Raw genomic sequence first — 21,054 nt, 5'->3', positions numbered from 1 at the left:
TATTGCCTTCTTTCAGATTATTATGAGGATTTAATGAAGTAATCAGTGCGTGATAAATGTTAGCGATTATTACCTATTATTCTCCAGTGGCCCCCGATCTTAGGACTTCCTTCATCTGTATATTTTTAAGATTACACATTATATTAAAAATCATTAAAATATAATCAATCAACTGTTTAGAAATAACCTATTTCCTAAAGTGGCCCTCGCCTACCATAATAATAGAATTTAAATCATATATTTTAAATAAATATTGAGATGGGAAGGAAGAAAGGCAGCATCTAGCATTGCTTGCTTCCCAAGAAAACCGAGTCATTGCTCTGGGATGAAAATTCAGAAAGAAGAGTCCATGTTGCCTCCAAGAAATGATCTTGGCTACCAATGAGCACAGATATGCATGGAGCTCCCAAACATTTCTAAATAAAGGGGCATTTCTTCACCCTTATTGGTGCTGTGGAGAAAGGGCACGTGAAAGGGAGAAAGTTTGTTGAGAAACCTAAGTTGATAAGAAAACTGGAAACCTAAACTGAGAGTTGGGAGAAAAAATTCCAAACCCTGGGTTCCAGGAGAACTTCAGGTGGCGATGAAACTGCTCTGTCTGGGCTGTCCCACGGCGTGCCTAGTCACAGGTGGCCATCGGGGACCTGAGATGGGGCTGGTGCATCTGAGGTGCTGAACCCTACACTTTAGTTCATGTCACTTAGTTTAAGTTTAAATGGCCGCACGTGGCTGGTGGCTACCACATTGGAGAGCTCAGCTCCAGAACAGGCTTTGAAATCACACTGGCCCGAGTTTGAAATCTGCTGCTGTGTGACCTGGGACAAGCCATTTAACCTCTCTGGGCCTTCCTCACCTATAAAGTGGGAATAAGAATACCTACTCCACAAGGTTGGCAACATAGCAATGCTCATAGCACCATAGCATAAGCACTGAATCAACAGAAGCAAGTATTAAGCGAGGACAAAAGCAATACAACAGTAAGGGGAACACTTATTCACCTAGGAATGAATGAGTGAATGAATGAATGAATGAATGAATGAATGAATGGCTCAGCGATGGCTAGTCACTTCCCATTGGCAAGGACTAGGGGAACTTGCAAACCTCTTCAGCCGGGCATCCACTGGGTGCCAGTGTTGTTGCATCCAAGGGGGCGTTGGTCTCTCAAGGGAGGCCGGCTGCTGGAAGTAGGACAGTTCTATTAGCTGCTGTTTATTTTTAACGCCGGCTTTAACCTGCTACAGGAACAGCCTCCTACCCGCCCGCTGATTGACTCAGACGTGATTTAGAGCTGCATCAGCGAGGGTGTTCATCTCTGTTGCCAAGGCCCTGCCCCCTCAGGGCCTCACTCCTGGCCAGGGCAGAAGGCAAAGCCCACTTTCTCTGACGTGACCCCCAAGTTGGTCCCACAATTACATCTTGTTAATGGCAGTAGCTGGCATTTGCTGAGTGCCTGCTGTGTGCCGGGCTGTGTGGGAAGAGTCCTGACCTACATGATCTCCTTGGATGCTCCCAGCACCTCTCCAAGCCAGGTTCCTCCTTTTATGAATGAAGAAGCAGAGAGGTTTCTCAAGGTCACGCAACGATTACAGGGCCAGAGGCAGCACCCGGATGGCTGACTCCAGAGTGTGGGTGCCCAGCCCTGCACCATTCTGCCCCTGGCAAGCACCCAACATTAGGCCCCTGATAGGGGATGGGGATCCAAAAAAGGGAGCGATTAGGTCCCCACCCCCAAGGAGCTGGAAACATGGGTGACAATTATGGTCCCGTGTGCACAGCACCAGGGGTTGCTGCAAAAACACGGGAGAGGGAGCAGCTCACTCTGCCAAGGGGCCCAGCACGGGGGGCTTTGTGCACTGTCTCTCTGACCCAAATGGCTGTGGCTTTAACCACTTCAAAGTCACACACCCCAAGCTCCGAGTGTCTCTAGAGTTTGGCAACAGATACCAGGGGCTCTTTAAATGGCATCTGGGACACTTTCTTGGCAGAGGCTGGCAGCCCTGCAGTGCGTGTCAGGAGCTCCCCAAGCTGTACCAGGCCAGTTAACCCAGGACAGAGGATGCGCTGGAAGCCAGGACACGGGGAGAGGCTGGTGCCAGATTCCTGGGCTCACACCAGCCAGCCCCGGGCAGGGAGGGGGTGGGGGTAGGACTAAGCGACAAGGACAGCCCTTGCAGGGAACATATAAATTGGAAGCAGGCACTGAGTCCCACTTAACTGCCCCTTCCACCCCCTCACCCTCCTCCATGCCACATGACAACACTCAGAGCACACCCTCCTCACCCTGTACCTGCCTCACTCTCCTCACCCCATTCCTGGCCCTGCAGGATGCTATCTCAATGGAAATTTTAGCTGTGCAGTTGTGGGCATGGCCATGAGCTCTGGGAAAGATGTCATGGGGAAGCACAGGCAGGGGAAGGTCTTCCACAGGGCTCCAATCTAATAGGGGAGAGAAATATGCAGATGGAGACAGAGGAAAGCAGCCTCGGCAGCCTCCTGGGTCCCAGCCCGGCTGTGGTGTCGCCTGCTGAGCATGAGCAATTCCACAGAATATCACCATCAGAGATTCGCTGCCTCCATGTGAAACAAGACAGAAACCAGGCCGCTGAGTAACCACGTCTGAACAGAGAAGACACCGTGTCAGTAAGCAGCCAGGAGAACCATCCAGCAGCTGCCTGTCCCGGCAACGCAAGAGGCTCCCACTCTCTCTCTCCAGTGGCCGCTGCCCTTGCAGCTGACTTGGTGTGACCACTAGCGTGTTCCTGGTGGCCTTTGGCTCGCCAGCGTAAACAAAATTAACAGTTGTAGTCTGACGCGATCGTGGGCACAAAGAACATGCCGCTGGCCCCAGAGCACAGACTCTGCTGGGGGAGCTCTGAGATGGCACCGCAAAGGTGGGGGCCTCGGTTGGCCTTGGAGGATGAGGAGGATTTCCGTGGGCATGTGGGAGGGAGCACAGTTGGAGACAGGGGCATGGAGGTGGGACGGCACAGGATACAGATCCTGATTCTTCCAGGCACCACCTTCCGTAGGCCGCCCCTCCATCTCTTCCTGGGCAACTCCCATTGCCATTGACCTATCATGTCAGAGCACCTCCCACCCGCACTGTGCTGGGCTGTTCTGCCCTTACATGGTGAGCTCTTCGAGGGCAGGGACTTTGGGTCATTCATCCTGTGCACAGCACCCTGAACATAATAGATACTCAACACACGTTTTTAGGAAGGAAGGTCAACTACTGAGTTATCTCATGTGCTGATACGTCTAAAATAAAGTGATGGGAGATGAAAATGAAAAATTAAAGAGTTTGAAGTCAGATTGGAGAAAGTCTTGTTTGGTAGAGGAATTTAGATTTCATTTGGTTAGCAATTGGGAGTCATTGGAGAAAGTTATCATGATATCATTATTGATCAAATACAATGGATGGAATGGAGAGATGAGAGATTGGACTGTGAATTCAGTTAAAATGCTACTGCAATAGTCCAAGCAAAATATGGTAAGGCCCTAAATGAGGGCAGTTCCAGTGGAGATAAGAGCAGGGGATCAAGGTGAGACACACAACAACAGTACAAAGGATTTAGTGCTTAGTAGATGTTAATCTTTGCTTTTCCAATATTTGGTCAGGTTTTTGGTTAGGTTTTTTTAAGCAGGTGTGTCTATAGAAATCCCATGATGTAGACATCATTATCTACATGTTATATATAAATAAATTGAAGCTATTAAAAAGAAATGAAGTCCAGATTAAGCCAGGGTCTCTAGGACCTCACACCTATGGTTTTTCCTGCATCATCGTGCAGATTCTCAATAAACACTATCTGAAGATGTTATCCACCCAGAATCTTTGGGCGATGTCTATGTCAGGTACTGAAAAACCCCCATTTCCTGTCTGCAGTGTGCAGCTGTGTGCATGGAGTGTGCAACAGCGGACTCAACGGCAATGGAACCTGCGAGTGCTACTCTGCATACACCGGCCCCCACTGCGACAAGCGTAAGCACCGCCAATTTCCTCAGTGCCACCCCAGGTCAAAGAGGCACAGGTGTATGCATTTCAGACCGTGCAGGCCAGTGCCCAGCCCAGGGGAATGCTGTTCTGTGCACCCTTTCCTCAGCCCTGGGCACACCAAGGGCTGTACAGGACTGGCCGTTAGAGGCTGGCCACCTCCCCTTCATCCCGCAACGCTGACCCGTGAAGCCACCCAGCCTGACCCACACACAGAAGTCCACTACACTTCTGAGAGCATGTCTCTTAGCTTCTGGTCCCAGAACACCAAGTGAGTCCTGACTTTTGGCACCTCCCTGTAGATGACCTTCCCTAGAGGGAAGATTTCCAGCAAACCTCACCATCAAGGCATCTCAGCACCTTCTCCCCCATCCAGTGGCCAAGGCCAGGCCTTTCCCAGTGACATCTGCGGATCAGCCCTGGAGGGAGGAGGGCTTAAGTTGGGCACTTCCCTCAACCCAAGGGTAGTGGTTGTGCCTTATATTTCTGCTATTCCTTTATGCTTTGGAATTCTAGTTTTTAACACTCACAAGGAATTCCCATTATTTTAATTCTCTGTTCATAATGCTTTACACTAAAATTTTCCCTGTTCAAATTATTGTGTGTTTTCTGTCTCCTGCCTGGACCCAAACTAATACGTTTCCTACTATTAAACACACACACACACACACACACACACACACACACACACACACCTTAGGTTCCCTAAGATCAGAACTCCTCTCCTGTAATAAAATCCATTGCACATTCAGGTCTGCATCTGGACTCTTTGCATTGCCCCATGGAAACTGGGGCTTGGAAGACCTGATGCAAAAATGCTAACATTCTGGCTATTGGTCTTTCTATGAGTAATAAACTATCTTTCATCTCTGACCCAGGAGTCTCATATCTTCTACCATCATCCATGAAACTGAATTGGCCACCTTGTTAGCTTTGTACGTTCGCTAATATGTCAGGCTCATTATAGTTTTTAACAACCCTCTAGGCCCCATCAATATTGTAAAATACTATGCAGATATTAGACATTAAAGTATATCCTTCGAGACCTCCATAGTACATTGTTAAAAAAACAAGTTTCTAAAGATTTTAAAGGGATTCCATTTGGTTTTAAAAATCATATAAATAAACATATATGTTATTGTTTGTTGATGATGGTTATTTTAGGAGTGGGATGGGATAATGAGAATAAGAAGACAGTTAATTTTTACTTCATGCATTCTGTACTTTTGAATTGGTACAGCAAATCTGTGTATCCTTTTTAATAATGGGGAATATTGCTTTTGTTAAGTTTTTTATAACTGGTTTTTCTGCTGATGCAGTTACCTCAACAACCTTCCCTTGCAGCCATCCCTGAATGCGCAGCCTTGCTCTGCCCAGAAAACTCCAGATGCTCACTTTCCGGTGAAGATGAAACAAAGCTAGAATGCAAATGCCTTCCCAATTACAAAAGCGATGGCAAATACTGCGAGCGTGAGTAGAATTTAGATCCTGCAAGTTTGTTAGTTGAGATGTTTAGGTTAGGTTATCCAACAGGAAAAAGGGGAGGCGACTCACAACCACCCTAATTTTAATGCAACCACCACTTCTATTTTTCTTCATGAAACTGGAGCCAGACTATCTGGGTTCATATTTCAGATCTGCCTATTACTAGCTGGACAAATTCTGTAACCTGCCTGTGCCTCTATTTTCCTATCTATCAAATGAAGATAATAATGGTACTTACTTTAGAGGGTTGTAAGGATTAACCGAGTTAATGTTTGGTAAATGCTTAGAACAGAACCCAGTGCCGGGGTCCAACCCCAGCGGGTCCAGGGGTCCCCAAAGGCGTGGACGGAGTCGGCGAAGAAGGAATGACATGGAGACAGCGTTCAGTTGATCAGCAACCTAGCCAGGATCTCTAGCCCGGATCTCCAGAGAGGTTCTGCTTCGGATTTCCAGCGAGGTTCTGTAGCCATGTTCCCACGCTAGGTTCTCCAGCCAGGTTCTGTCCAGGCTCTCCAGTCAGGTTCAGTGTCCAGGTTCCAGTCAGGTTCTCCTGCCAATCTCTGTAGTCAGGTTCAGTCCAGGATCCCTTGCCATGTTCTCCCGCTAGGCTCTGTCTCTAGGCTCCGAGGCCAGTCCCTCTCCAGGATCCTCCGGCATGCTCTCTCCAGCAAAGTTCTTCTGTCTCTAGAGAACGTTCTGTGTAGGTTCTGTGCCTAGGCTCTGTCTCTCTTGGTCCTGTCTTCCAAGCCCTGTGTCCTTAGTTCTGTGTTCTGAGTTCTGTGTCTTTCTGTCTTGTTACAACTGTATTTATACCAGTTGATTCAATCCTATCAATCTCTATTACAAAGGTTAGGGCGTTTCTTATCTCCATTCCAGGGAGAAAAGATTATGTAGTTTAAGCATGATTGTTCGTAGTTAAAGGGATTAATTACCCGCCTGGCACGTAGTTGAGGGATTTTATTCCCTCCCTAACTTCAGGGGAAAATCCCTACCTGGGGATTCAACCTTTCTCGGAGAGGTGACCTTGGTTAAAACACAGCGCCAAGAAGGTGAGCAAACATATTAAGAACCGTATGCCATATATGCCAGGTCCCTTGAAACAGCAAGGATGGACCGGCTCCCGGCACCCAGCACATATTATAAATTTGATAAGCCTTAGTACTTTCCTTCATGTTCTTTTATATTCAAATCCACACATCACATGGCGTAATAATATATCAACACAATATTTGCAGTTATAATCTTCGATGGCCACATGTAAATCTGTTTGATAGGTGAGGGGGATCAGGTAAGGTAAGACAAGGTATTTCTTACTCCTTCTCTTAAAACTGCTGGATTGCCTGTGCAGCTTTGATGAGCTGTGATTGGCAGTCCCTTCACAGTTCAATTGTCCTACATCCCGGGTGTGGTGACTGCCTCTTATTTTGTCATTGCCTCTCAAGCCATCAATCCCTGTTCACAAAATGTCTGCCACCCTCACGCTCATTGCACGTTCCTGGGACCAAATCGGCACAATTGTACCTGCCGAGAAGGCTACCATGGGGATGGCCAAGTGTGCTTACCAGTCGACCCCTGCCAAATCAACTTCGGAAACTGCCCTACGAAGTCCACGGTGTGCAAATATGATGGGCCAGGACAGGTAAGCTGCTGATGCTTGAAACTGATACAGGTAGAGTAGGACAGCCCCCTGAAGGTAAAATGGGCCATGGCTACAATTTGTCTTCTGTGCCCTTCCCATGCTCCCTTTCAATGTCCAATTGGGCTTCCTCTCCAGACAGACCTGCATGTGCTCAGGGATAAGCTCAGCATGTCCCCTCCCCAGTCCGACCTCTACACTCACACTTTCCAAGCTCCCCAGTCAAAACTTCACTGTCCTACATGCTCTTCTATCCTCATCCTATACAGCCATTGACAAATATATACACAACTCAAATTCGATCAACAGATTAACTGTGAGCCAAGTGTTGGGTGACTATGTGATTGACTTTTACCAACAATCTTCCAGTCCCTGTAATTTCTTCGCAAGAGAGGACTCTTAGAACCAAAAATACTCTGTCCCAAAGGGACAGCACTGACAGATTGCAGGGAACAGGGAGGAGATTCTGGGTGAGAACCTGACCCCCAAATCACATCATGGCTTTGACTCGGAAAATTCAGCCTGGCCAGGAGGTCCTTGCTGAGGAGTCCAGATGAAAGAGCCCTTTTCCTGATATCTCATCCATCCATTGAATATTTTTTAAATATATTTTTATTGATTTTAGAGAGGAAGGGAGAGGGAGAGAGAGATAGAGACATCAATGATGAGAGAAAATCATTGATCCGCTGCCTCCTGCACCCCCCCCACTGGTGATCGAGCCCGCAACATAGGCATGTGCCCTTGGCCAGAATCGAACCTGGGACCCTTTGGTCCGCAGGCCAACGCTCTTATCCACTGAGCCAAACCAGCCAGGGCCATCTGTCAAATATTTAGCAGTGCCTCTTGCCCCCGGAACTGAACTTTGAGTGTGCATGGAGGAAATTCATCCATCCATACACAGGCTATTGCTGCCTGAGTGGGAACCCACACAGTGATGGGTCCCCAGTTGTCTAGTCAGCGCCCCACAGGAATGTTCCTGGTGTTCTCTGCACAGAATCTGCCCAACCTTATGTCCTAGGAAAAAGAATATATCACATGATATTTCTACTGTCAATTTCTAAGGCACGTTGGCAAGAAATTCAAAGGGCTGAACTCCCTCCCCTAAATGAAGTCCTCTGTGGGCAAGGTCCTGTTACACCCTGAACCGAGGTCCCAGGACCTTGGCAGTGAGGTTTAATATATGCTTTGTCTCCTAAAAATGTGTCTCAAGGCAGATTTTCCAGTCTTAGAAACCCTCCGTGGCTTACACGGCAGCAGTGCGTTCAGTATTTCCATTATTCCAGAGTGGGTTCCTCAAACTCAGGATTAATAATGCTTTGGGCTGGATAATTCTTTGTTGGGGGGAGGGAGCTTGTCCAGATCATTGTAGGATGTTTAGGAGCATCCCTGACCTCTAGTGACACTGCCCCTGTCCCGTTGTGAACATCAGAAATCTCCCGATACACCCAATGTCACTTGAGTTGAGTGGCTGAACACCAGTGTTCTAGAGCAACAACACTTCCCGGCTGAACCTCACTCCCTACTCGGCTGCAGACGATCTAAAATCAGGAACTATGGGGCCAGCGAGACCCAGGGTTAGCACGCAAGGAAACTGAAGGGTAAACAACCCACAAGGTGTATGAGCTTCCAAATAGACATGATATAGACTCAGGGCTTCCAATTCCAGACACTTTGACATAGTTGTAGTTTAAGCCCATACTTTGGAACTTCCCCGAGTGGGTTTTTATGGCACAAGATACGAATTTAAGAAGAATGTTGGCTTTGGTGACTAACTAGAACCCTATTTCTTTATCTCCCCCCAACCCCCTGAAGTCTCACTGTGAGTGTAAGAAACATTACCATGGCTTTGTACCCGGCGTGGGGTGCAGTGTGACCGATATCTGCAAATCTAACAACCCCTGTCACAGGAACGCCAACTGCTCCACCATCGCACCAGGCCAGGCCAAGTAAGTCTTTGCAATTCCACCACCTTCTTTCCAAGTGGTGAATGTGGTGGCCAGTCAATGCTGTAAGTGTCTGGAAGGATGATGTCTTATTCCGCCTATATCCACATCACCCCCATAGCACAATGCAAAGAGCACGGTAGTTACTCAATAAAACTTTGTTTAATCGATGACTCATTCAAAAGTTTTTTTTTTCCTTTATAATGGCCATGAGAACAATCTGAAACACAACCCGGCCTGCTAACGTGGCATGAGGTGGTCAGAGTGCGGGAGAAGGAAAACATAGTCACTGGGAAAACAAATGTTGCAATTCCAGAGATTGACCTCTAATGTATATGCCTGTTTCCTCACCCGTGAAATATTGCTTGTTAACAGTGCAAAACAAGGCCAGGGAAAGTGAATAAACACAAGGGGTGTTTCCTGGACTCCAGGTTTACTGTGGAAAGAAGGGGTTTACTCTAAGTAAAAATATTTGTGTGGAAATTCCTGAGGCCGGGGCAGCTTGTGGGGTTGGAAGAAGGTAGTGTTTGGAGTTTAAAGACCTGGGTTTGAGCCTCTGCTGTAAAATAGTCATGGGGATGCTCCTGCCAGGGGAGAGCCAGGAGGTCAGATAAGGCTGCCTAGAGCAGGCCACACCTGAGCTATAAGGTGAGGCTGGGAGAGCATTCCTGGGAAGGCAGGTGGCCTGAGAAGGGCATCCCGGTTTGTTTGTTTTTAAAGCAATTTGGTGGAGCTGGAATTTGCAGTGAATGGCAGGAAGGGGGCCTGGCCAGCCATGCTAAGCACTTACATCTTATCCTAGAGGTGATGAGAGTTTTAAGCACAGAGATGCCAGATTTCCCTTTTGGACAGACCACACAGGGCGGAGGGATGAAGGACTGATTTGAGGGGAGGAAAACGAAGGGCAGAAAGACCAATAAGGAAGTCATTGCAGCAATCCAAGCAAAGGGTGATAAGACTCTGAAATGTTTGTTCAGCAAACTTGTTGAAAATGTACCTATTTGCCATGGGACCATATTTAAAAACACAACTGGATTGATGGGTGTATAACTGTTCTTTGGGATCCTCTTCTGAACGTCAGTTAGACCTGTGAAATGGTATGGCTACATCATCCCTGCCACGCTCTTCTCTGACATGTGCTTCCCTGTCTCATGTTTAGTTCCTCACTTACCTCCAGGAGCCTGGTGAATGTCACCTTCCCAAGCACCTTGCCAACTTCAGTCAGCTGTCAGCCAACCTTTGCCGAGTGGTGTGCTAGGCTCAGGGCTTACTGATTCAGCAGAGCAGACTGTTAAATTTTCAGGATTTTGCAAGCTGGTTGGCATCACCTTGGTATTTTGAGATTAGCCAATGTGGGAGTATGAACCGTGGAAATGGGCAAATGCTACAAATCAGGGCTCTTCCCCCCGCCCCACCCCCACCCAGAGACCTGGTCATTCAACTTTGACCAGCACACTACGGCTAGTGCATCATTAATTGCATCTTTAACTCTTTTATGAAACTAAACCATTGTGCAAAGTGTCTGTGACTTTCATTGTGTATGTATTTATTTTAATTCGATGACTGATTATTGTACAACTATTAATTAAGTACCTCCTATGGGCCACATCCTGCGCTAGATCCTGGGTTTACAACAGTGAAGGAATAAATACACACATAGCCCTTGCCCTCACTCTCTTCTCAAATTAGATGGGACCAAATAACCACACAGTTAGGATAGAATTGCTACTGGACTTGGTGGCCAAGAGAGGAGCTATATGGTACCATGAGAGTACACACTGAGGGGAACCTGGTCTACAGTGGGGGCTAGCAAGGGGGTGGGTAATCTAGGAATATTTCCCTTAGGAAGGGACAGTTGACTGGAGATCTCAGCTAGGATGGGAGGAGAGGGGAAGAGTCTCCTAAGCAGATCAGTGGCTCTGCATCTTTATCTGAGGCTTACATTAGTAGCTTATTGTGATTCAGTGGTTCTGTGGAGGGGCCCTTGACTCTGCATTTACAGTAAGCACCCCATGTGCTTCAGATGTACATGGTCTCTTGATCACACTTTGAAAAATACTGCGAGTATACAAATATATCTAGTGTTTATAGATATGCATAATGTATTAACTATCCATTTCTTGTGGGCCTACTCTATGTCAGGCACTGCACTAGGAGTGCTCACTTCTATTTGTGCCTCTCCTCTCTTGGCCTATCCCTGGGCATCGCTTTTCCCATCGTTGCAGACAAGGATCAGATGAAGGAGTTGGATGGTAGGATCTCACCTCTCATTGGCTCTAAGACCCTGCAACTGTGTTTTCACCCTCTCTGTAGATGCACTTGCCAGAAAGGTTACGTGGGTGATGGCTCAAGGTGTTATGGAAACATCTTGGAGCGACTCAGAGAATTAAACACTGAACCCAGAGGAAAATGGCAAGGAAGGCTGACCTCTTTCATCTCGCTTCTGGGTAAGCAGCTATAGGTACAGATTCCACATACAGGGCAGCCACCTTTCAGGCAACAGCGACTGCAAGACACAGTCATTCAAAAAGGGGTGGGCAGGCTGGGCAAGGCTTGTCTATTGGAACCAGCCCTTCTGGGAGGGGTCATGCAGGTGGGAAGGAAAGGACAGGCAGCTGTTTCCAAGGAGATGGGAGTTAGTGGCAGGAGACCCAGCAATGCAATAATTAAGAGGCAGAGAACTGAAGACAGGGCAACAGCTAATATGGCTATGGAGGCCATCCTCTTTCCCTTGACTTTATGGGTATGAAACAAGGTTGGCAGGTAATACTGGGCATAGAGAGTGACTAAGCCCCTGAGGCAAAGTCTATGTTCCTCAATGGAGGTTCTGTTTGAATTGGGGGAATATTCTTGATTGTGTGTGACCATCTCACACATTGCTGAATATTTAGCACCATTGGCTCCCCCAACCACTAATTGTCCTTAGTGACACATTCTCCACTGGTCCCCCAGAAAGGGTGACAGCCCAAATCACCCTCCTGCATTTACAAATGCCCTCTAGGTTATTACCCCAACCACCTTTAGAATCAAATATGATAGCTGATTGCAGCCTTAGGCAAGACTTTCAATAAAACACAACTTTGGCCAATAGACAGAAAATAAAACACAGACTTGGCCAATCAACAGAAGCCTTAAAATATCCCTATCTTGAATTTGCCAGTCACCAAAAGTGTTTTCCCAGAAAGAGCACAGCCAGAGAAATGTCCTCCATGGGTCAACGCTGTGTTCTTGGCATAAATCTTAACGTACACCCTGTATAAATGCCCTGTTCTTTCGGAGGCATTACTGGCATGCCACAGGGATTAGAGGCAACCTGCCAGGCTTCTCACAGCCTTCTCAAAGGACTCACAATATCAAATGAGAGTGGACTGGAGTGATAGCATGCCCTTTGCAGACCAGGCCCTTGAACGTTTCCCTGGACAGAGTCAGGTCAACCTCTCAGCTGCCCCATGTATGAAGTGCGGGTACACACGTTACTGCCTGTGTGAGAGCACAGAGCACATCTTCTGTCTCACCTTCCCCCAGGGCATGGAAACAGGACCAGCCACAGAACTTGCAGGGTCCCCTGCAAAATGAAAAGGCAGAATCCTTTGATTTTTTAAAAAAAGGTTAACCGTTTGAAGATGGCAAGTGCAGAGCAGTAAACCACGCATGAGGCTCTTCTGAGCTGGCTGCGGATGGAACAAGGGCTTTGTTCACTGAAATGGTGACAGCTAAGAGAGTCAGGCACAGGGTCAGAGGCCTGCTGAGTAGGGTTGTCTGAGGATTTGGTCACATGACCCTGACAGAACCTCTCTGCCCAGGGTGCCCTTGATGCCAAGACCGTGGCTGCAGGAAAAATCACACCATTATGGGGAACCTTTGGGGGCCATGGCGCCATGGTGCCTTACATTCTTAGACAGCTTCCCAGTTTACAAAGGGCCTGCGCATGCCCCTTAGCACAGAGAAGCTCTTGAGTCAAGGGTGTAAGTGGATCACAAGGCCCATTGCCCGATTTTACTCTGCATGTGCCACTGACCCATTTGTGTTTTCTCTGTGTGTCTCGACTGCTAAGACAAAGCCTATGCCTGGCCACTCAGTAACCTGGGACCATTCACTGTGCTGTTGACGACAGACAAGGGGCTGAAAGGATTCAATGTAAGTATTTAAAATAAGCCTACACCAAGAAGCTGATGCAAAAAAAAATTCTTAGTAGGCAATACCTTCTTTTACTTAAATAGGAAACCCCCATTAAAATAAAAGCTACTGTGATAAGGATGGTGATGTTTTGGTAAACTTCTAGTGAAATATAACATCCTGACAGGAAGTTTACAAATTATGAGCGCATGACTCAATGAATTGTCACAAAGTGAAGGCACTTGTGTATCCAGCAAGACCATTACCAGCTCCTTTCAAGACCCTTGATGCCCCTTCCAGTCATTATCCCTTCAAAGTAATCAGAGGGTCCTTATCTAGAGTCATGTGATACATAAGATTTGCATGATACAAAACTGCTCACTTCCTACAGGAAGAATTAAGTTAATGCACTAGCTAGATATTTATTTCTTTAGTTTCATAAATGGTCACAGTGATAGGGGAGACTAGAAAATGGTAGTCTTCCATGTGAGCAGCTGTTGTCTGAGATAATGTCATCTGGTAGGAATGAAACTCATAGTGCCTGGTGGAGGTGTCCCATCATGATGCTATCAAACAGTTAGATTTGGTTTCATGTAGATAATGGACATATTGATTTGTATAAAATCGGTTTATCTTACTCTAAAATATTTTGTGGTGATTTTTGCTGCATTGAATAAAAACCCAGTAAGTTCCAGACTTTTCTACCCTACTATGCCACCACCATTAACCCATCAGAGATGGGTCTACCATTAATCTTCAGGGGCGCCCTCCCTTCTCTACTGTTGGTGGGAGAACTGGTAGATATTGCATGTCTCTGTGCTGGGCACTTTTCATGTGGTTTCGTGTTTAATATACAGATTCAGTTTGCACAAAGTTAATTCAAAATCTCTGTTGGTGGATTATTGATGATACACTGAAAATATAGATTATGTCTGGTGGATTTTAAGCATCTTAATTGTACTGTTCAAGAGCTCCATTGGCCCACTCTACCTGCCCTTTTCACCTACTTCATACTTCATTTCCATCTGCTTTCTGGGCTCCAAGTCATTCCCGGAGCCTGCCACCCTCCTTGCTCCTCCTGGCCCCAGGGCTGCGCTCTCCCCACTGTGTCGGTTTCCAGGCTGGAACACTTCCCTGGTGGGAGAGTATACTCTGCATCACCTCCCACTCTCCAGCTTCCCACTCTTTTTAGGGCCTGGCCCAGGGCAGCTGCACTCTGGAAAAGAGCCCAAACCCGAGTGAGGGTGCACTGACTTCGCTGAACAAGTCCATGAATGAATCACAAGCCTCATTTTCTCCTTTCAACAATGGAAACTGAAGGAATGGCTCTCTTTTCTTAGGTTAAAGAGCTTTTGATGGATAATAAGGCTACTCAGTACTTTGTGAAACTCCACATAATTGCTGGGCAGATGAACACTGAGCGTATGAATAACACAGACACATTCTACACCTTGACGGGGAGGTCAGGAGAAATCTTCAATGGTGACAAGGTAAGGGTTTCTCCGATGTTCACTCCCAGGAGGACACTGTCCACTGAGTCAGTGCCCACAGCTGGCCCTCTCTTTGTGTTTGTCAAAGAACTTCCCTACATAGGAAGAAGTGGCGAGCAACACCAGAAAGGGTCAGGTAGGAGTGGGGTGGACTGTTATAAACAGGAGATTATAAAGTGATTGATTTTGCTCTGGATTGATTTAGTTTTCAAGGCAACCATCCTTCAGCTGCCAGCAGGAAGGAGGAAGTTTGCAGTCAGCCTGTTCTCTGGAAGTATCAGCATGATGCCAGATCAGCATCTGCTTGTAAAAGGAAATGGACTGTGTTTGTTTTAGATTACTGGAGTTTATCCATCCTCTCCAGCATAACATTCCACCTTTCCTAATGCCATTAGACTACTTTGGGTGTTTTTTTTTAAATAAAACCATCCTACTCCCCTTTCATAAATAGCTCTTTTGTGACTTTACTGAGCTGAGGTGCACGTGATTAATCCACAGAATGTGCATGTGTGTGCTGTGTACTATACAGTTATGTTTCACCAAATAGTTGATAGCTGTTACTCTGTGGAAGGAACTACGGTCAATCTTCATTTATGCTAGGTAAGATTTACAGCAACCCTGGGAAAGACATTTTGCCAGAGCCAGGATTCAAGTGCTGGTCTGCCTGATTCCAAAACCTGATTCCTTAACCAATATGTTGAACTGTGTGTGTGAGGATAGGTGGGTAGAAGGAAGGAGGGAAGGAAGGAAGGAAGGAAGGAAGGAAGGAAGGAAGGAAGGAAGGAAGGAAGGAAGGAAGGAAGGAAGGTGATAGATAGATAGATGATAGATAGATAGATAGATAGATAGATAGATAGATAGATAGATAGATAGATAGCTTTCTCCCAAAGACATGCATGCCTTCATTCATTTATTCATTCAACAAGTAACTTATAGGAGCTACATGGGAGGAAGAAGGAATTAGCTTCCCTTATTTACTCAACAAATATTTGTATTGTGTGCCTTCTCTGTACAAGACACTAAAATAGACGATGTGTTTCTAGTACATTGAATAGTTTCGCCCTTTTGGAGCTTGCACTCTATTGGGGGAGACTTGCAATGTCTGATTCACATGTAGCATGTGATAGCCATCAGTGATTTCACAAGCTATCTCATTTGATCTTCATGAAAAGGCCATGAAGTCAATCAAGCAGATACCATCCTCCCTATTAGGTGAAGTGGCCTATCCACCATCGGGCAGCCAATAAATGGCAGGACCCAAGGACTCGGGACTTCTGACTTCTAGTCCAGTGCTCACTCCGTCAAGGCCACCACACTAACTTTATTTTATTTTCCCTTGGTGTTTTAGGACAATCAACTAAAGCTTAAACTCGATGGAGGAAAAAAGAAGGTAAAAATTATAGAGGGGAACATAGTTGCTTCCAATGGGCTCCTGCACATCCTTGACAGAGCCATGGACAAGATGACGCCCACATTTGAGAGCAACACAGAGGTAAGATATTTCAGCTAAAAGTGACGTCAATTCCAATCCATCTTCCTTTGCTCCATGGAGAGTCATATCCAAAAGGAAAATGCATGCCAGCAGTATATACGTGTCCTTCACTTGTACTAGGACCCCAACCATGGGAAAGATGGGGGTACTTTGTTTTCAACAGAATTCTGGATACCTCTGAAGAGAGAAAGAAAGACCTGCAGTAGGTGTAGGAAAGGTCTTGATTTTGCGACCTCTCTTATGGCCACAGCTGACAGTTCAGTCCAGTGACTATTGAAAATGTATCCCTCATACCTAATGGAGGAGGACAGCCTCCCTTCAATAATATTTATTCCCTCTGACCTATTTGATGATGGCTAAATGCTATTGCAGAATGTGCAGGTCTGAACTACTGTTTCAATAATAACAGGAAATATTTATATAATGTTGACCAGGTCTTTATTTTTATCTACCCACACTTACACACAAACTCTGTCATCAGTCTTTTAATGATAGGGAGCTTATTTCCTAAACCACCTTTTTTTTCACTAGTTTTTAAACTAAATGTCTCTTTTTAGCAAACCATAATGACAATGCTACAACCAAGGTACAGCAAGTTCAGATCCTTGTTAGAGGTATGTACTTTTCATGGATTTCTGGAAATGTTTTACACCCAGTCCTTTGTAAAATTAGCCGATGTGTCAATGATGAATATTTTTTTAGGAATTACTCAAATGTTTGTCAGAGATAATTGCATATATAAAATTCTAATTTTTTTAATCTTTATTGTTGAGAGTATTACATATGTCCCCTTTTTCCTCCATTGACCTCTCCTAACCCACCCTCATCCCCCACCCCAGGCCTTCACCACCCTATTGTCTGTGTCCATGGGTTATGAATACAAGTTCTTTGGTTGATCTCTTCCCACCCACCCACTCATCCTCACCTTCCCTCTGAGATTGCACCATCTGTTCCATGCTTCTATGTCTCTGGATCTATTTTTGTTCATTAGTTTATAAAATTTTATTTCTTAATTACAGAAAACCAATGTGGGACATGCCTTAGATGAGGATGGAGTTGGTGGACCATACACCGTTTTTGTTCCAAGTAATGAAGTATTGAGTAACATGAAGGATGGGACTCTCGATTATCTCCTCTCTCCAGAGGTATTGTACCCTACTCACTCTCATGGTATTATGGCAGCACCACTGCCTCAGTCTGTGCCCATACAGGCTTTTTCTAAACTAGGGATGGCAAATAAGTAGCATACATATCACCACCTACCCTCCTACAACCAAGGCAGACATCATTAATCAATCACAGTCCTCTGGAACTAAGCCTGGTGTTGCTGTGGCTTAATTCTTTATTTTCCTCAATGGAGTTCCAAGTAGTTTGATAGACTATCAGACTGGACATAGGAAATAAGATCTATGTATTTGCAACCCTAGACCTAAATGATTGGTTTGATTTTCCTGGCTCATCTAATATTACTCCGTAGCAAAATCAATATTTTAAGTTCTCTACAATTCTAAAACCATCTAGAAAAATGAAGTCTAATCCAGGCCACTTTGGACCAGGTCTAGGCTAAATTTAAAAGGCATAAATGTTATTTTTAGATGCTCCAGCCTTTCCTTTTTATTGCTTTAACTAACCTCTCTCCATTATAGCCCTCTCTCTCTTTTTAATGTTTCTTATTGATTTCAGAGAGGAGAAGGGAGAGAGAGCTAGAAACATCAATGATGAGAATCATTGATCGGCTGTCTCCTGCATGCCCCCTACTGAGGATCAAACCCACAACCCAGGCATGTGCCTTGACCTAAACATGATCTCCTGGTTTATAGGTCAATACTCAACCACTGAGCCACACTGGCCAGGACTATAACCCTCTCTTTATAAACCATAACTTTTAATTCTCTCACATTCTCCTCTAGGAAGGATATTTCTTTACTCTGTCACACTAAGGTATAAATAATTAAAAGCATTTAAAGTGTTTCCTTCCCCACAGATAACAGCCTCAAGGTGAGGAGAACAATATCTAGTTATGGAATTTTGTTCATTAGAACATCAACTGGTGGAAGGGGCACAGCTTTCTTCCAGGGTCCTGAAGTCATGCCGCTGTCTTGGCAATGGGGTCAGACTGCCTACAACCTCATGCAGTTCAGTGCTGAGTATACAGGATGGGGGGTCCAGATATTTTAGGTTAATGATTCCCAAACTTTAATGTGGTTAGAAATCACCTATGGCACTTGTTAAGTAGGTGTCTTCTAGAACTTTCCCCAAGCATTCTGATTCAATGGTACTGGAATGAAGCCAGAAATAGACATTTTGGGAAGCACCAACTTTAACTCAGACAGCCCAGGCCACGCTGTTTCTGGAACCCAGAAACGTGTGTGTATGGTTTAGAGGTCCATTTGGATACAGCCCTTTCTAGAATACTTTCCTCAGTCAGTGTCCATACAGGCTTTGTCTAAGCAAGGGATGGCAAATAAGGGTATCTTAATTTCAGAAAACTTTGGATGAAAAAGATATGCCTAGAGGAGATAAATCAGAAGGTGATCTCCCTTACATTGCAAACAGATGTTCAACATATTAAAGGATTTGCTATAGGTTTGCATTTAAAATGCAATATTTTCAGTGTCTTAAAAATAGGACGTTATTTTACACTTATGATTCACACTCAAATTTTCTGAAACTTAGCTATTGCTAAAAAACAAAACAAAACAAAAACTGTTATACCTTTCTTTAGAACTCACACTGATACCTAATGTTACAGCTAAAAATGTAATGTTACTCCCCCGGGAGATTATTAAAATCCAGAGATTATTTGGCCTCTCTGAGTGCATGAGCTTCTGATACAGGTTTTAAAATAATAATAAAGGAGTTCTCAGACACCTAATCAGGTACACTTAAAATTAAAACAAAACCTTTTAACTAGAATAGGAAAAATAAAAACAAAAACAACCTTCCTGCTTTTCTGTCAAGCACTTTTGCTCAGAAAGCTCTTCTCTTTCTCCTTCCCCCTTCCAGTGGTGCCCTGGCCAGGTGACTCAATTGGAGCATCTTCCCATACAATGAAAGGCTGCAGGTTCAATTCCCAGTTAGGGCACATAACTCGGCTGCGGGTTCCATCCCTGGTCGGGGCACATATGGAGCGATGTTTCTCTCTCTCTTCCAATCTCAAAAAAAAAAAAAAAGCATATCCTTGGATGAGGATTTAGAAAAACCTCCTTCCAGTGGTATCTGAAGCTGGCTCACTCAAGCTCTTGAGAGTAGACTATGTGTATCTCTTCCCAGCTCCACCCACTGAGATCACATTAGTGCTTGAAATCAGCCCAAGGTAGTTTACACCATAGAAATTGGCCAACGCTATAAATCATGGCTTATTTTTTTTCTCCATGGAAACAATTTACTAACACACCACTGCTCCTGGCTCTCAGTCGCTTTTCTCTCAAAGGCATTATTTTTTTTCCTGCAAAGAATATACATCTTCAAAGTCTCTTTGTCCTGAGTCATACACTGTTTTTCCGTTTAAGTTTCTTGGTGGGGAATAGAACAACCATTTCTGCCTCTTTCTCAGTTGCAGCGCCCGTGTGGTTTAAAATGTCCCCACCTCTGGGACGCTCCTTCTGTCTACATCCATCTTAATAGCATCCTTTAGTTTTATCTTCAGAGAAGAACCGCAGTGAAAGTCCTATCAGCTACACCAATAAAATGGAAAACACACTGATCTCATTAGAAGAGTGGTTTCCAATTCTCATTTGGGATGCTGTGTTTCCTTTCCAGTGTATCCTTCTATTTCTCCTGAAAATAATGTTCAGTCCTCAAATCATCCCATCCCCACAGAGACCACAGCTACTGATGATAAGCCCCAGTTTACAACTTCGTCACTGAACTAGACAGAATAAAACTCTTGTGATCTAGGACTTCACGCTGTTGGAACATGTCTCTAGACTGGTCAGCCTCTTTGGGGGCCTTACTATGATCTCGCTTTGTGATCATTCACCTAGTGACTATGGCTGTGCCATGAAGCACAGGGGCTGTGAAACTTGTAACCCCTAACTCTGGCTCAGCTGGGAGATCGCGACATTCTACAACAGACCACTTCCACTGCCACTACCTCCTTCCCCCAAAGAGAGTGGGCCCCAAGCCCCTCACCTCTGTGCTCTCTCCAGGACACCCTTCGGGGCTGCTCATCCTGTTTATAGCCCAAGACCCTCTTTTATCTCCACTGTTGCTTCCGTTTTCTGAAGCATGGGAACTTTTGGGAAGGACTTCACAGGAGAAATGCCCATGTTCCATTGGAGCTCAGAGGGCAAGTGTCCTGACCAGATAACCCAAACAAAGACTGCTTAGTCCTCAGTAACCATCTCATATGTGATTATGGGAAGAGTGAAACAGAGTCATAAACTAAGGCTGTCTTAGAAAATCCAGAAGGTAGCCTTGGGTGTTGAGAGAGGTCAGGAGCAGAGCGACTGAGAGCTTGGGCTAATTCTTAGTCTTATATCCTAAGTTGGCTCTGTGACCTTGGACACGTCTTTAAAACTCAGTGTTATCACACACAGAAGGAGTCAATAGTAGTCCCCACCTCACAGGGCCGTTGGGAGGATTGAATGAGATGTGCATATAGTGTTTTCAGAACAGCTTCTGCTAAAGTAGGAATTTGGTGAATGTTAACAATTAGGGTTGGATTTTCTCACCCTGGACTTCCCACTAAAGACATTATGGGTCACTTATTTTTCTTAACTAAGTGTCCAAAGTCATATGAGGAGGTTCCTATAAGAGGGTGGGTGGATGGGGAATGTTGTGTTTTCCTCATTGACTAAAGAAGTGTTTTAATTCCTTCACAGGGATCTTGGAAGCTTCTGGAACTGGTCAGATACCACATTGTCCCCTTTACCCAGGTGGGCCCCACTTTTTCC

The 21,054-nt window shown here is 45.4% G+C and overlaps 1 protein-coding gene across 1 annotated transcript in view; it reads left to right on the top strand.

Moving 5' to 3' along the window:
- Positions 1-21,054, top strand: part of STAB2 (stabilin 2) — a 126,066-nt gene that overhangs the window by 14,723 nt on the left and 90,289 nt on the right. Inside the window, exons 6-16 of the mRNA XM_059681820.1 lie at positions 3,887-3,982; positions 5,339-5,464; positions 6,922-7,118; positions 8,928-9,061; positions 11,372-11,505; positions 13,113-13,195; positions 14,515-14,664; positions 16,013-16,156; positions 16,714-16,770; positions 17,176-17,301; positions 20,983-21,036. Coding sequence (XP_059537803.1) covers positions 3,887-3,982; positions 5,339-5,464; positions 6,922-7,118; positions 8,928-9,061; positions 11,372-11,505; positions 13,113-13,195; positions 14,515-14,664; positions 16,013-16,156; positions 16,714-16,770; positions 17,176-17,301; positions 20,983-21,036 — 1,301 coding nt within the window. The remainder of the gene's footprint in view (positions 1-3,886; positions 3,983-5,338; positions 5,465-6,921; positions 7,119-8,927; positions 9,062-11,371; positions 11,506-13,112; positions 13,196-14,514; positions 14,665-16,012; positions 16,157-16,713; positions 16,771-17,175; positions 17,302-20,982; positions 21,037-21,054) is intronic.

The sequence above is a fragment of the Myotis daubentonii genome, chromosome 2 (assembly GCF_963259705.1).
Source record: "Myotis daubentonii chromosome 2, mMyoDau2.1, whole genome shotgun sequence".
NCBI lineage: Eukaryota > Metazoa > Chordata > Mammalia > Chiroptera > Vespertilionidae > Myotis > Myotis daubentonii.
This window is presented reverse-complemented; position numbering and strand designations above follow the sequence as displayed.